The sequence below is a fragment of the Gouania willdenowi genome, chromosome 21, assembly GCF_900634775.1.
Source record: "Gouania willdenowi chromosome 21, fGouWil2.1, whole genome shotgun sequence".
Classification (NCBI taxonomy): domain Eukaryota; kingdom Metazoa; phylum Chordata; class Actinopteri; order Blenniiformes; family Gobiesocidae; genus Gouania; species Gouania willdenowi.
Genome location: NC_041064.1, coordinates 23,893,083 through 23,908,190, shown reverse-complemented (window position 1 = coordinate 23,908,190; position 15,108 = coordinate 23,893,083). Strand labels below are relative to the sequence as shown.

Here is a 15,108-nt window from a genome sequence, read left to right as displayed (position 1 = left end):
AGTTAGTCGTGTTCCCACAATATTTCATGGGAGTGAGGCAAATCTTGCAGACGCCATTGTGCTTATTAAGCTTGTTTTTACTCCCTTTAAGTTGGAAGCCAAAGAACTTCCATTTAACCTTGGCACTCAAAAAAATTGCGATATATCGTGAAATCAATTATTTTTTCACACCCCAAGTGAAAACTAGAACCTAAGGAGCTCATTTAAACGTTCTATGGAAGAGAATACCGAAGGCTGTGAACAGTGTTTGCGTATTGGAGCAGACTCGGGCTGAGGTTTAAATTAAATTCTCAATAACGGCAAATGATGGTTTCAATGAAATATTACTCATCTACAGCCTAAAAGCGTAAATGCCTGTGATTTCATCAAGACAATTCTTTACATTTAAACGAGTCAGACTGGTGAGCGTGAGCCTGTGAACCCCCTCTCCAGTGCGTGCTGCGCAGCGACCAAATATCATATCAGGGCAGAGATCATGAAGAGACTCACAGAATTATGTCGTTTATTGGCCTCAGTTGCCCGCACATTGGAAGCAATATATAAAATATTAAAATAAGTGAACAAATCCCTTAAAAAGCCGGTGTTTGAGCTTTGGCTCATCACGCTGCGCAGATACATCACCTAATTGTAGGGGTGCACCGATTGCAATTTTCTGGCCGATTTTTAGAAAGCCTGACCTGCCAACATCGATTTGGGCCAATCCCGATTTTTTTTTTCTTTCATAACTGACATCATACACCTTGAATGTTCCAGTCTTATCTTATTGCAAAACATTGAACAATACCTGTGAAACAATACAAGCATGTTGTTTTAACTGCACATGAGGTAGTTATCTCAAACATTGCTGTCCAAAATACTAAATTATATCACTTCCTTTAGTCTTTCATTTTCCACATTTTAAAAACTAAATAAATGTGTCCAACAGGTTACACTGCAGACCTGTTTGGAGCTCTTTAACTAAAATAGTGTACAGCAGTATTTTGGTTTTACAAATAAAGAAAATCACCAGGTTTGTGGTAGATGATATAATAATAACCTACAAAACATCTTAAATTACCAATAAATTGTCCTGCGTTTTAAGTTTTCTTGTAGTGCTAAAATAAAAAATGTCCAAATGCAACAAGTTTGTGGTTATTTAAATATAAAAATATTATTCTAAAATCAACTTGCAACAGCTGACAGGACACAAGCTAAAAGTCAAACATTCTACAGAAATAATAAAGTGCAGCATGTTTAACATTATCATAAGTCAACGTGTAATCACAGAATGAACATGACAAAGGTTATTTGTTCTCACACTTATTACAGTCACTTGTTCATTAGTGGAAGCTTTTTATTCATGTACAAAGCCAGAAACTCCATCATTTTCCTCGTAGTAGCTTTGCTCTTTTCACTGTTAAGTGTTTTTACAGTTTTTAGCACAGTACAAGGAATTTGACTTGGTAGTCAGTGCGCGAAACAAAAAACAAAGAAACAAGCTAGCAACAATAATAATAATGATAAATATAAAGGATGAGGGATAAATAAAGGATAAACAGAGAATAAAGGATAAATACGATAAATATATATAAATATATTAGGGATGTAACGATTAATCGTAAGGCAGTTAAAAATCGATTCATAGGTATCACGGTTGAAATCGATTTTCTGAAAATTGAATCGCAGTACTTTTTTTAACCAGCAGAGGGCAAGTGTACAAGTGTAGGCGGCGGGCGGAGTCTGCTAATACTTTCTTTCTGGCCACCTTCTACTCTTAAATATGTTAATAAATGATTCATTACCCCTTTAGCACCGAAAGAATATCTGTAATATTACTTGAATATCTGTAAAAGTCACGTTTTTCTATAAGCTCTGTCTGCTAGCATAGCTTCTCTTCTTCAGTGCAAGAATTTCTGCATGCCAACCGACCACTGTGTTACCAGCGCCCTCTGCTGGTCCAAACAAATATGACGTAAATCAGTGTAATCACGTTTTTTTTTTTCAGTTGCACTTTTAAAAAGAAAAAGAACTATTATGTAGTTGTGCATTGTTTATTATAGAACCAGAATTTAAATTAATAGGCTTCATTTTCATTTCTATTATTCCTTTATTTATTTCATTCAAGATTTATTTTTAGTTAAATTGCATTGTTTTTAATAGTTTATCAAGGGATTATTTTGACAATGAAATATAAAAGGAAAATAATACAGTATTTTCTAGTTTTTTCCCAAAAAAAAATTTGTCTACATTCCCATTTTGTAAAATAAATCGCGAGAGAATCGTATCGTGAACCCAGTATCGTGAATCGAATCGTATCGGGAGTTGAGTGAATCGTTACATCTCTAATAAATATATATATATACAGACGGACTTTAAGACCTTTGCGGAGGTAGAAAAGATTTTTTTCATATGCAAAGATCGGCCGATCCCCAAAAATAAGGAAAATCGGCACCGATCGATCAATGCATCCTTAGTTCATTCACCTACACATTGTTGTGCAAAACATGTTAAACTCGTCACACACTTTCTCAGTATATATACGACAGTGTTCCTACGCTGGTCTGCGTGAATTTGGTCGAACGCACGTCGTACGCTCAGATCTGAACGTATAGACGGTTAATAAATGAGCGCCATGATGTTTATTGTTGAAAAAAACGTGTATCATCACTGAGGACACAACACTGTTATCAAGGCATGAGGACCAAATGGTCTGTTGTGTCTATGTGTCTCTGTGCGTGTGTGATTTTTTACTACAACACAAATCATTGCCCACAAAGTGGCCCCATGATTTATTTCCTTTTTCCACATGTGTACAGCAAAGCAAAACGGAGGAGTATCATAGAATATAAAATCATTATACCAATATTAATTCAATTGGCTTGATATTCTATTTGGGTTAATACATTTGATACACATTTTGCTAATTAACCAAACCAAAACCATGCATTCATCAAAGGTTGTGGAAATAGTGTGATCCAAAGCACTAATGGAGTGTTCCCAGTGTGCAGAGCTGAATCACAGCCTCAGTTCCTGTATTACACATCAGTGGTAGATGTAAGTACATTTACACACAGCAGCAACTGAGAGCTTTAACCTCACATCCATGATTTACGTCCAACTCCAAACGCTTCTGGCACGGTGCCACCATGTCAAACTGTGACACTGCCCATATGCACACAAAGCAGGCTGCACAAACACACCCAGACACGGCTCCTGTTAGGTAAAGTGGCTGCACAACAGGATCTGGAGCCGGAAAAGGTCTACATCATACTAAACAGCTGGCTCAAGTGGCACGACTCACACTGTGCATAAAAGGAATAGATCTCGACAACATCTACAATGAAACATGATTAAAGGGGACAAAGCAGATTTTAGCTCTTACACTGTGAGCCATGTTTTATTCATTTATTGAGGAGAGTTTGTGTTTTTTTAGATCAAATCAATTGATAGCATTTTGCTTTCAGGCTGTGGTCAGCAACAAAAAATAAGACTCACATTTAAGATATGGTGTGAAAAGCAATGCAACACATTTAGGAATAGATTGTTTTTACAACTTAAGAATTCTTGAAAATAACTTTTATAGTTGCCAGGTGTCAGCTACAAAGGTTGGACTTTTTATATCCCTGTTCAATGAAAACAATATTGGTTTTTTTCCACATTTGGAATGTGTAAAAAATTTGAATTAATATGAACAAGTTTGATAGTGAAATAGAAATACAGTGTAGCATTATTTTATACTGGGGTGCAGAATTAATCAAAATTGAGTCACGATAACAATTTTTTGTTGTCAAGATTAAATTAACCTGATCGTCGGCTATATTTAAATTTTAAATATGAGCTCTGCACTCTGTATAAGTGTATTTATTCAGTTCAGTTCAATTCAGATTTTTTTTCTATTATGTTTAGGATAACTGTTATTTAAAGCTTAATTTTGCACTGAAAACTCTATTGTTTGTTTAAATGTAGTGTAATAATAAATACACAATTTTTTTCCTAATATGATAAATAATTTTCATTATAATCAGGAATAAATATTCATCAAAATAATCGTGATTATCATTTTGGCTATAATTGTGCAGCCCTACCCTACTCAATACTGCATAAATTTAAAGGGGACATATTATACCAATTTTTCACCTTTTAAAACAGTTCCCTGTGATCTACATGACAAATCAGTGCTGGGGTTTGGTCAAAACATAACACCAGTTAAGCAAGAGGGGAGGTTCAATACCCTGTGCTATCGAGGTGTTTGAGAGCGCTCCGTTTTGAGGGGGGGGTGTAGCATAGACCTCCCCCTTCCCCACCCCCATCTTCCGCGAGGTGGCACAAACTAAAGTTGCGTTAACACCAATTGTGACAAGATTACATTCAAAATCTATGTAAAAGACACAACTTCAACAGGTCTTGCGCGACCTCGTCGCTCAAAGTTGAAAAATTTGAACTTTTCAAGCGACAACTCCCCCGTCCGCCACTGTCTGTAGAGCTGAGGCAGAAGCCCCTCCCTCCCGCTATAGTGACACGGCTGCAGCGGGAGCCTTCCTCAACTTACCGGGGCAAAATTAAAGCGGTTAACTTCTTGAATAAGCCTGTTAATGATAAGCGCTGGAGAAGAAGTGATCAGCCCTCTCTCTGCCCTGTCACCCGGCTGCGCACACACGCGACTCATCACGGGCGACTGCAGTCGCATTCAGTGTGAAAAACAATCGAACGCAACATTTCTTTCCCGATTTAGCTTGTGACATCACAAACTTAGAAAATTTGAAACAGAGCAATTTTCTCTGTGTTATAAGACTTACACAGAACACAAACAAACCACTGGATGGTTTTATTTCACATTTTGTGTGCCTGTGGACACTCGAGTTACCTCATATGTAGGGGTGTCCCGATCCGATACCGGTCCGATATCAGCCTGAAATCGAATGTCGGATATCAGATTCAAATTTCTGATTTTTTTTATTTATTCATTTTTTATTTATCTTATTCAACTGTAGATATTATGTTGAAGGTTAAAATGTATGCAACCAATTGGTTAATAATAAATGGGTCAGTTATTCTCATACCTACTGTTGCTGATTATTGTTCTCGGTTTGAGTGACATCACTTGATCATTTTCTAACATTCCACACTACAAAATAAGTAAATATAATTTTTTTATTAAAGAAAAAAAAAAGTAGATGTGATTTATGCGGATATCGGATCAATATCGGTATCGACCGATACGCAAGGCTGTAATATCGGTATCATATCGGAAATTAAAAAGTTGTATTGTGACATCCCTAGTTGTGATAAAAAAAAAATTAAAAAAACTGCAAAAGTGGATTTTTCATTTTATGACATATAATGCCCCCTTTAAAGGTTAATTGGACTTTATTTTGAAAACATGTTTGATCTAAATTCCAAAGCCTATGTCACAGGACTTTCCCCAAATAGGACAATTGACATCTAATAACTCTCACAAAGTTAATAAGCATCATATTTTAAAGTAATTATAAGGTTGGTAGGGACGGTTTCACAACAGGATATTCTAGAAACTTTGTTTGACTGGGTGGGGAACGCCAAAAAGTGTCAGACCCTCCTTAGTTGCATTTTGAATTTGTGGTGGGATTGAATCAAAGAGTGACGATGAGAAGAAAAAAATATGAAAAATAAGGGCACAAACTTAAATGCTATTCAACAAAAAGCTGCCCAGCGGGTGAGTTAAAGAGTGGAAAAAAACACGAGTACCAAGAAAAATAACACACAGGGATAACATGCAAACTCCACACAGATGATGTAAAACGAGTGGAAACCAAATGACTTGTAATTTCATTTGTAATTTTCACCAAATCTTTACCCTGTAAAAACACTTTGTGCTTTGTTTGAAACATACCATAAAGTTTGCTTTTCCTCTGTATGCTGCTCAGGGCAGAAGTGAATTGCACAACTACTTAATAAAACAGTTACAATAAGAATATACACCCAGAGGCCAAATTTTGCCCATGAACCACATGTTTTACACCATTCCTTTACATAAATGAAATGACTGAACACTGACAGAAGTGTGAATAGTGACGTTTTTAACTGCTGTGAATAGATAATCTGAGGCAGTAAAAAAGCAGAACACTGTGTAAAGGTTTTCTCTTTTCTTTGATTACTGGTATCCAGATGTTACTGGTTTACCTGAATGTGGCTCAGACATAGACAAGGAAAGAAAAAAAAAAACCCGAGTACACAGAAAACTAATCTGTGCAGCCAGGAACACGTGATTAGTGTAGTATAACTATCCAGAGAAAAAGCAATAACATGATTTGTTCCCACTCAGCTAAATCTGAGCACTAAGTTTACTCAGAGGCTGTCAACTTCCCTCCTTCATGGACAGGCTGAGAGACGAGAGCAACACCAGTTCAGGTGATTTTCCCCGTTTCAATCCCACTAAGAAACACCAGCAGCCTCAGAATGAAAGTGGACCACGAACGAGGACGTCCCAGTTTTACCGAACCTTAAGAGACGCTATGGGGACTCACCAGCAGCACCAGCTTCAACATTATCCCCTCTCTCATCACACAACCGTAGCGGTTCCAAGAAGCCATGATGCCGTTGCCACGTCTGGCTACGCAGGCGCATTAGGGATTTTTTTTTTACGGATTAATCGCAAGGACTTATGGGAGATGTAGTTCTACGGTGAATTTTCTCAGGGAATGTTTTTTTTTACTCTTGATATTTCAAAACAACCAATTTTCATTCATGTTATCCGTGCAGCCAACGAGTGTAAGCGCTATAGTCGACTTATTTTTGTGTTTTCCAGCATTTTGCAATCTAATGCAACCCAGTGTTTACATATAGGGTGCCAATTGTAAAGTTGCTAAAATAAACAGATTTTTTTTGTCAACATTTAGCAATAAAACTCGTTTAAAAAACATATTTTGTTCAGATTTACAGCAATGTTTGTGAAATTTGTGATTTTGTTTTTTCTTGTAGAAATATAACGTCAATTTTAAATCTTAAAAATTAAATCTAAATTTTAAATTTGAATCTTACATTTAAATATATATGTTAAATCTAAATCTGAATGTTCAATCTCAATCTAAATGGTAAATGTAATTGTTAAATCTAAATCTAAATGTTAAGTAATAAATGAAAATCCCAAATGTAAATCTAAATCTTAAATATAAATATAAATCTTAAATCTAAATGTTAAATCTAAATCTAAATATCAAATCTAAATGTTACATCTAAATGTAAATGATGAATGTAAATGATAAGTGTAAATGTTAAATCCAAATCTAAATGTTAAATCTAAATGCTAAATGTTAAATCTAAATATACACGTTAAATCTAAATCTTAATGTTAAATCTAAATGTCATGGTTGAGACTAAATATATGCTAATATATTAGCTAATATGCAAATTCGTTTTTTAAATGTGGTTTGATGATAAATGTTGCAAAAAGTTGTTGTTTATGTTAGCATAAGCCACATTACAATCGGCACCTCATATACATAAGAGTGGAATTGGTAAATTATCTTGTAATTTAACACCTTTTCTAATTAGTTCTGAGTCAATTAAACTTCAATTCCTTGAAGAAACGTGAACTCTAGAATCTAGATGAGGAAAATATTTTTCTGATTAATGCTGTGCTAGTAGCTTAAACAGTAACATTCTAAAGAATGCTCAAAGAAAAATACTGTATGCAATTTTGAGGTTTCACTGTTTTTCATTATGTAATATTTATTTAATTCAGGCACAGTCTGTGCATTTCACACCTATGTCGTCAGTTGCCTCCTTGATTCACTCATACCATCATTATGTTCTCACAGCAATCTGTCCGCTTCCTTTCAGCGCCACGTGGAAATTATAACGTGCACAACTTTAAGAACCAGGAGCACCATGTACAGTCTATATAAAGGCTCTGGTTAGGAGAATGAGAAATAGAAGATAGTCAGGGTTGGGGTCAATTACATTTTTTTAATTACAATTACGTTTTCAATTATCCATGTTCAATTACAAGTCAATGAAGTTTACAATAACCGGCATTTTTTCCAATTACAAATAAGTCAAAGTCATCTTCAATTGTCAATTTTCCAACATGTGCTGGAGATACAGAAATATTGAGAAACAGTAGACAGACAGTAGAAAGATTTTAAAATATATACAGGATATAAAGGACAAAAATATAATATTTTAACAAAAAATTTAAATAAATATAAAGATAGATTTTGAAAAATGTTCAGATCCTGTGCAAAGATGTCCACTTAGAAAAGACAACAACAGCAGCAACAACAAATGTGCATAAACAGGTAAATGAATATGACTTAAAATGAATCACAATTATTATTTTTCGCCTGAAAGTCAATTACAATTACGTTCTCAATTACTAAAGTTCAATTATGATTTGACTACCTTTTATTCATATAGCGTTGTGATGATTGTATGTGGTTTTTTTGTGTGTGTGATGTCATTTTATCATCTTTACATTTATAATTTAGTGCATTTATTAAAATATCTAATGTAAAAGCTCAACTGCTATAAACTCTGTACAAAGCATCAGTACGTTCACAGAATTGTTACTCTGTAAAATTTTAATTACAATTACAAAGTCAATTATCTGAACTCAATTACAATTACAATGGAGACAGATTTTTAAAATTACAATTACGATTGTAATTTTGCCAAAATTGTAATTAATTATCAAATACGCAATCACAATTATAACTATGAAGTTAACTAATACACAGGAAACTATTTTTGGAGTGACTATTTTAAGGTTTCAAAAAACATCATAATATAAATGTTTCATATTCTAGTGATAATTTACAAGTACTACTACAGCATATACATTCATGGCAATATTGGAGAAAGTGGTTTGATGGGAACAAATGATCACAGAATTTAATTAAAACTTCATTATTTTTATTTGGTAATTGCAAAAACAAAGCTCTAGCTTGGTTATTGATAGATGGCGTAAACATTGAAAGTTCATGAAAATAAGTTTCTGGGCATAATATTAGATGATGAAATATGTTGGAAATCCCAAATAAAACATGTGCAGCACAAACTGTCACAAAGCATTTCAATAATGAGAAAAGCCAAATATGTTCTGAATCAAATCACCAAATCACTCCAGATGCTCTACTGTAACGACACCATTATTAAGGAACCAGAAATCATAGCATCGTCTCAAGCAATGACAAGAATTAATAGATCACATGTCAGTGAAAAAAATATTCATCATTCACCAAAGATTGACACTGTAAAATAAATGGAAATAATAAACCAAATAAAATGAAGACTTTTTATTTATTTTTTACTTTTTATTTTTTGGGTTTGACATGAGTAAATGTTAACATGTAAACATATTTGATTTGTGATGTCATGCTGAAACTATGAACCAAAGTAAAATCATATTTCTGCACAGAAAACAGAATAACCTCATCAACCTCTTAGTCTGAAACCTCAACCAGTTTTTAAAGTTTTGTTTATTCCTTCTCAACTAAGAGAAAGAAAAATACCTTGAATTTGAATTACATTTTTTTATGAAGATTGAGGTGTCCTTTGGTGAGGAAAGCTCATTGTTGTCTGGTTCTCCAGCCTCCAGCTTCTTATTTGAACGTTGGTCATTTTCCTTTGTGTGATGTGACGTGTGCTGATCTGGGCTCAGAAGCAGGGACAGAGGCAACTGAACCGTTCAGATATGTCACTGAAAGAAGCAGAGTTTGAAACTGGGTAAACAGCAGAGGCACTGTGAGAAAAACCAAGAGGCGGAGGCCATAAGACGAGGCAGAGGACAATTCCGGGAGTCAGTCCAATCATGCAGGGAATCTAAGGGTTTATCTGAAGAGCATGAGCAGGGAGATGAAGCAAGGCCAGAAGCTGGGAGGTCAGTAGAGGAGCACGGAGAAGAATCACTGGAAGGGTGGTCATGAAGAATGTAGACAATCTGGCAGGGAGGAGCAGTAGAAGACAGAGACTGATGAGGAGATGTGAAAGAGGTGTGAGATGCTGATTAAAGCTGGAGTGGAGCAGGTAGGAAGCGGGAAGCTGACCTTCCACCATAAGAGCAGGCGTGACATTACCCCCCCTCAAAGTCATTGATGAAATGAGGCTCAGTGATCTTCTGGGTTGGAACCCAGCAGCGCATCACAGCCTCACTGTCCTTTATATCCACAAGGTAGTGCCGGCTCCAGCCCCACCACCACCAATGAACCTTCAGAATCCTCTTGACAGGACAGTCTGGTCCTTCGCCTACTGTACCACGTTGGAGGGCGGGGGGTCTGAATGGCGGCACCAGTGGACTGGTCCAGATCATATCTGTCAAGTTTTGGATTTGAAAATAAGCCAATAATAAGCGCACTACCAGCTGTCCCACCACCCCAACCAAGCTCCAGTATCCAGAGGTGGACAAAAAAATCTAAAATAGCCACTTGTCAACCACTTACTAAATACAATTATGTGATTAGAATCTGGTAGGTCATCCTTTATTAACATTGAAATGCTGTGAACATTCCTACTAGGGCTGGGTGATATGGACCAAAACTCATATCTCAATATATTTTCTCAAAATGGTGATATACAATATAAATCTCCATAATTTTATCCTAATTAATTCCTAAATTATAAAGCAGCCTAAATAAAAACATGAATGAATATATAAAGCACGTGTTTATTTAATAAACTTAGTTTATATGCGGGAATGTGGGAATCATGCATTCCGTTTTGGAGGGTGTGTCTATTGGTGTGTTTACCTGGGATAGAGTGTTGGGTTTTCCGTTTTTAGAGCCGCACCTGTAAGACAGGGAAATTTTCAACCGGGAGAAGAATAAGGCCCAACTGGCCTGCCTTGGGCTCAGTCTCCTTGCTTTCCTGATGTACTTCAGGTTGCAGAGGTCCGTCCACACAATGAACGGGTGCTGGGCCCCCTCTAGCCAGTGACCCCAATCCTTTGATCCCTCCTTCACCGCCAGTATGTCTCGGTTACCCACATCATAGTTCCTCTTCCTTTGCTTGAGAAAAAGGCAAATGGATAAATCTCGTGATCGCTTACTAATCTCTAGGAGAGGATGGCTCCCATCCCGGTGTCAAATGCGTTGGCTTAAGGAGGAACTAAGTCTCCGGATCCAGATGTTGACGGTCTTGAGCCAACTGAAGGCTGCCTAGGTTTCTGGGATCCACCAAAAAGGCTTCCCGAGGGAGGTCAAGGGAAGGAGAGGAGCTGCCACAGTGCTGTAATTACGAATAAAACGTCTGTAAAGGTTGGAAAACCCCAGTAACCGCTGGACTCCTTTTCAAGTGAAGGGCTGCGGCCAGTTAAGGACAACGCTGACTTTCTCTGGATCCATTTTGGTCTGCCACAATTTAAGCAAAGATACTGAACACACGTTACTTCATAATAGTGCCTGTAAAATGTCAGACAGGAGCGACAGTATCCACTGATGGATGTGAAGAAGAATGATGGAGGGCGGAAGCACCAGCATCCACAGCAGCCCACTGAAGTGTCCCACAAGACATCAGCAAAAGACTTATTTCAATCAAAACAATCAATGCAAATAAAGCCTCTGATTTACACAGAAATTGAGCATACGTTGAATGTCAGAATGCTGCCACAAAATAGACGTTACTTTATACTAATGTACTAATGCATATAGAATGTTGGCGTGGAGCCCCAGCATCTACTGATGGAGAATGGAATCATCAGCATTCATAGCAGCCCACTGAAGAGTTCTACAGACATCAACAGAGGATGGAGACTTCTATCGATCAAAACAGTCAATGTAGTAAGCAAAGCCTTGCATTTACAAAGAAAGACACTGAACAAATGTTTAATGTGGAAAAAAGAGGGCACTTAGCTACTGATGTCTGTGAATTGGGTTAGAGAATGAGACACTTGTCGGTCCTGCAGTGTTTACATGGACTGCTTTTATTGAAACTTCATAAAAACTATTGAACTTGGTGAAATGCTTCATGTGTTTAATAAGCTAACTTCACTTCAGTATCTGAGCTCATCTTAATCACTGGGTTGTTTCTTCATCAGTCCTTCATACAGACTGAGGCACATGGAGGAGATCATTTATCTAATTTGAAATTTACTGACTTTTCATTTTTTGACACAGAAAAATTTGCTTAATATACAGTAAGTGTCTAATATTGAACAGTTCAACAGTTGCATACATTCTGGGGATTGTTGGATGACTAAACGCTTGCCACAATTTTCTTTCAAGAATTTAAAATTTCTTTTTATTTAGTTTTTTTGCTTAACTTGAGTCAATTTAAATCAATACTTTGTCAGTTATTATAATTATTATATTAATACTATTATTTTACACCAGAGTTTTGTCAGGGTTCATGTTGATTTATTGATCATTTACTGTGATTATTTTGGCACACTACCAAAATAAAGTTCAGTTTTTCAAAATAAAACCAACATTAAATATAATGTAAAGAGGACAAGTGGATCATTTTTATGTGTGTAGCAGTCATAACAAACTAAAGCATAAGATCAGTAAGATAAGGAGGTGATGGTGGAGCCTACCTGTCCCTATTACCATCAAGGATTGGCTGTGTATCTGTGTACATTTGCTGGAGGGCCCTGTTATTGATAAGCTAGAATCATTGCTGCTCTGTTTGTTTGCTTGTCTCACTTTTTTGACACGCCTGAATGTGACGAGCAGCTTCTAGTCTTTCTACAGAGGGCAGTGCAGGCTTAGCTGATTCTATAGGCCTCAAGGCAGATTTCTTTAGAACTTACAACACACAGTGCAAAAATAAGACAATAATAGTTGTTATATAATACTACTGTGCAATAGCTGAAGTATACACAATGCCAAAAAAATAAACAGATTGAATTAGGGATGTAACGATTCACCCAACTCCCGATACGATTCGATTCACGATACTGGGTTCATGATACGATTCTCTCACGATTTTTTTCATTTACAAAATGGGACTGTAGACATTTTTTTTTTTTGGGAAAAAAACAAGAAAATACTGTATTATTTTCCTTTTATTTTTCATTGTCAAAAGAATTCCTTGATAAACTATTCAAAACAATGCAATTTAACTAAAAATAAATCTTGAATTAAATAAATAAAGGAATAATACAAATGAAAATGAAGCCTATTAATTTAAATTCTGGTTCTATAATAAACAATGCAAAACTGCATAATAGTTCTTTTTCTTTTAAAAGTGCAACTGAAAATGTATTTTGTGCCTTAACAATTCGACTTTAAAAAAAAAAAAAAAACCGTGATTGCACTGATTTACGTCGTATTTGTTTGAACCAGCAGAGGACGCTGGTAACCCAGCGGTCGGTTGGCATGCAGATATCTTGCAGTGAAGAAGAGATGCTATGCTAGCAGACAGAGCTAATAGAAAAACGTGACTTTTACAGATATTCAAGTAATATTACAGATATTCTTTCGGTGCTAAAGGGGTAATGAATCATTTATTAACATATTTAAGAGTAGAAGGCGGCCAGAAAGAAAGTATTAGCAGACTCCGCCCGCCGCCAACACTTCCGGATAGCGCCCTCTGCTGGTTAAAAAAGTACTGCGATTCAATTGTCAGAAAATCGATATCAACTGTGATACCTATGAATCGATTTTTAACTGCCTTACGATTAATCGTTACATCCCTAGATTGAATTCATTTTTGTTTTTTTTAATAATGCAAATGGCCTTACCCCAGGATTACAAGGACACATCTTCATTTGTGGCAGGAACACATTACGCCCATTTTAAAATTGCTGCATTGGCTCCCCAATTTTAAGGTTCTCTTACTGGTTTTTAAGTGTCTTAATGGTCTTGGCCTTCTTACCTTTCAGAACTACTTTTACCCTATGAACCTTCCCAGGCCCTGAGGTCCTCTGGCGCTGGCCTTTTGATAATCCCTGCAGTCAGGACACGCACACGTGGTGAGGCGTCGTTCCAGGTTTATAACCCCCGTCTGTGGAACAGTCTGCCAGAGAACGTTCATGTTTTTAAGAAAAAGCTCAAGACCCACCTTTTCAAATTAGCTTTTTACTAATTATTTATTCATTTTAGGATTGTAATCGTTCATGTTTTTATTGTTAACTTTTGTTGTTTTTATAGTTTTAGGATTGTTTTTTTTATAGGTTGTTATGTATTAGAATTGCTAGCCCAGTGTTTCCTTGGATTGGAGCCCTCTGCACTAGGAGCTGTGAGGGGCCGTGGCTGCAGGGGTCATGTATCGTGGCCCTCAGTGTTGGTAAATGGCTTGTTTTGTTTTGCTATGGTGGGGGCTCTGTCTCGGGGCCCTGTGCCCACAATCTGTGTCCTGCTCCTGGTGCCTTGTGATGCCTCCTTACCTAGATCCTCTGTACCCAGCCATGTTCCATTGTCCTTATTTTAACTTGTGTGTCTGTGTGTGGTGGTATTTTTAACTATGTAAAAGCACTTTGAGCTGCATTTTTTTGTTTTTTTGTTTATTTATTTAAACAACAATTTAATGCCATAATAACTAAAATGTACAATAATGCAAAAATAATCCCTAAACTCTCATACACCCCATACAATCTATCTTGTCTGCTTTTCTTTGTATGAAAAGTGCTTTTTATAAATAAAGATTGATTGATTAATTGATTGATTTGTGTTTATTAACAAGATAATCACAATTTTTTTTGTTGTTGTAGAAAAGTAATAAATCCAAAACCATGGGTAGAGTTTGCTCAGAAACTAAAATAGGATAATTCATAGAAACACAATATCTTGCAAATCACTCAAAACAAATGACAAGCTGACTTTACTTGTATATGGTGAAATCACTGGGTCAGTCTTTATTTTAATTTTTTGTGTTTCTGACTCTATGAAGAGTACATAGTAATTCATGGGAGCCCTTGTCATTAACCTTAAAAAAAAAAAAAACAAAACAAAAAAAAACATTGAGATTAAACAAATGCTGAACTTTTAAGGTTGTGTTAAAATCTGTCAACTGTACGATACTGGACTCATCAATTATTTTACACACTTTAACCTTTACATTTTGCACACATGCACGCTCGACTGACTTTTTGTCTTATCTGAATAAAATCAGGTCTGCTTTGAGTCCGATACACACTGAGAGTTGTTTTTTATTATACGGTGCTCAGTGGTTGTCACAGCAGGAAAAACAGGAGTCTCTCCCTGGATTGCATTGCCT

At 36.2% G+C, this 15,108-nt stretch overlaps 1 protein-coding gene across 1 annotated transcript in view; it reads right to left on the bottom strand.

The window, feature by feature from the left end:
- pdia5 (protein disulfide isomerase family A, member 5) overlaps nt 1–6,592 on the bottom strand; it is a 73,093-nt gene extending 66,501 nt beyond the window's left edge. Inside the window, exon 1 of the mRNA XM_028435501.1 lies at nt 6,483–6,592. Coding sequence (XP_028291302.1) covers nt 6,483–6,548 — 66 coding nt within the window. The 5' untranslated portion in view covers nt 6,549–6,592. The remainder of the gene's footprint in view (nt 1–6,482) is intronic.
- Between the last annotated feature and the right edge of the window lie 8,516 nt (nt 6,593–15,108).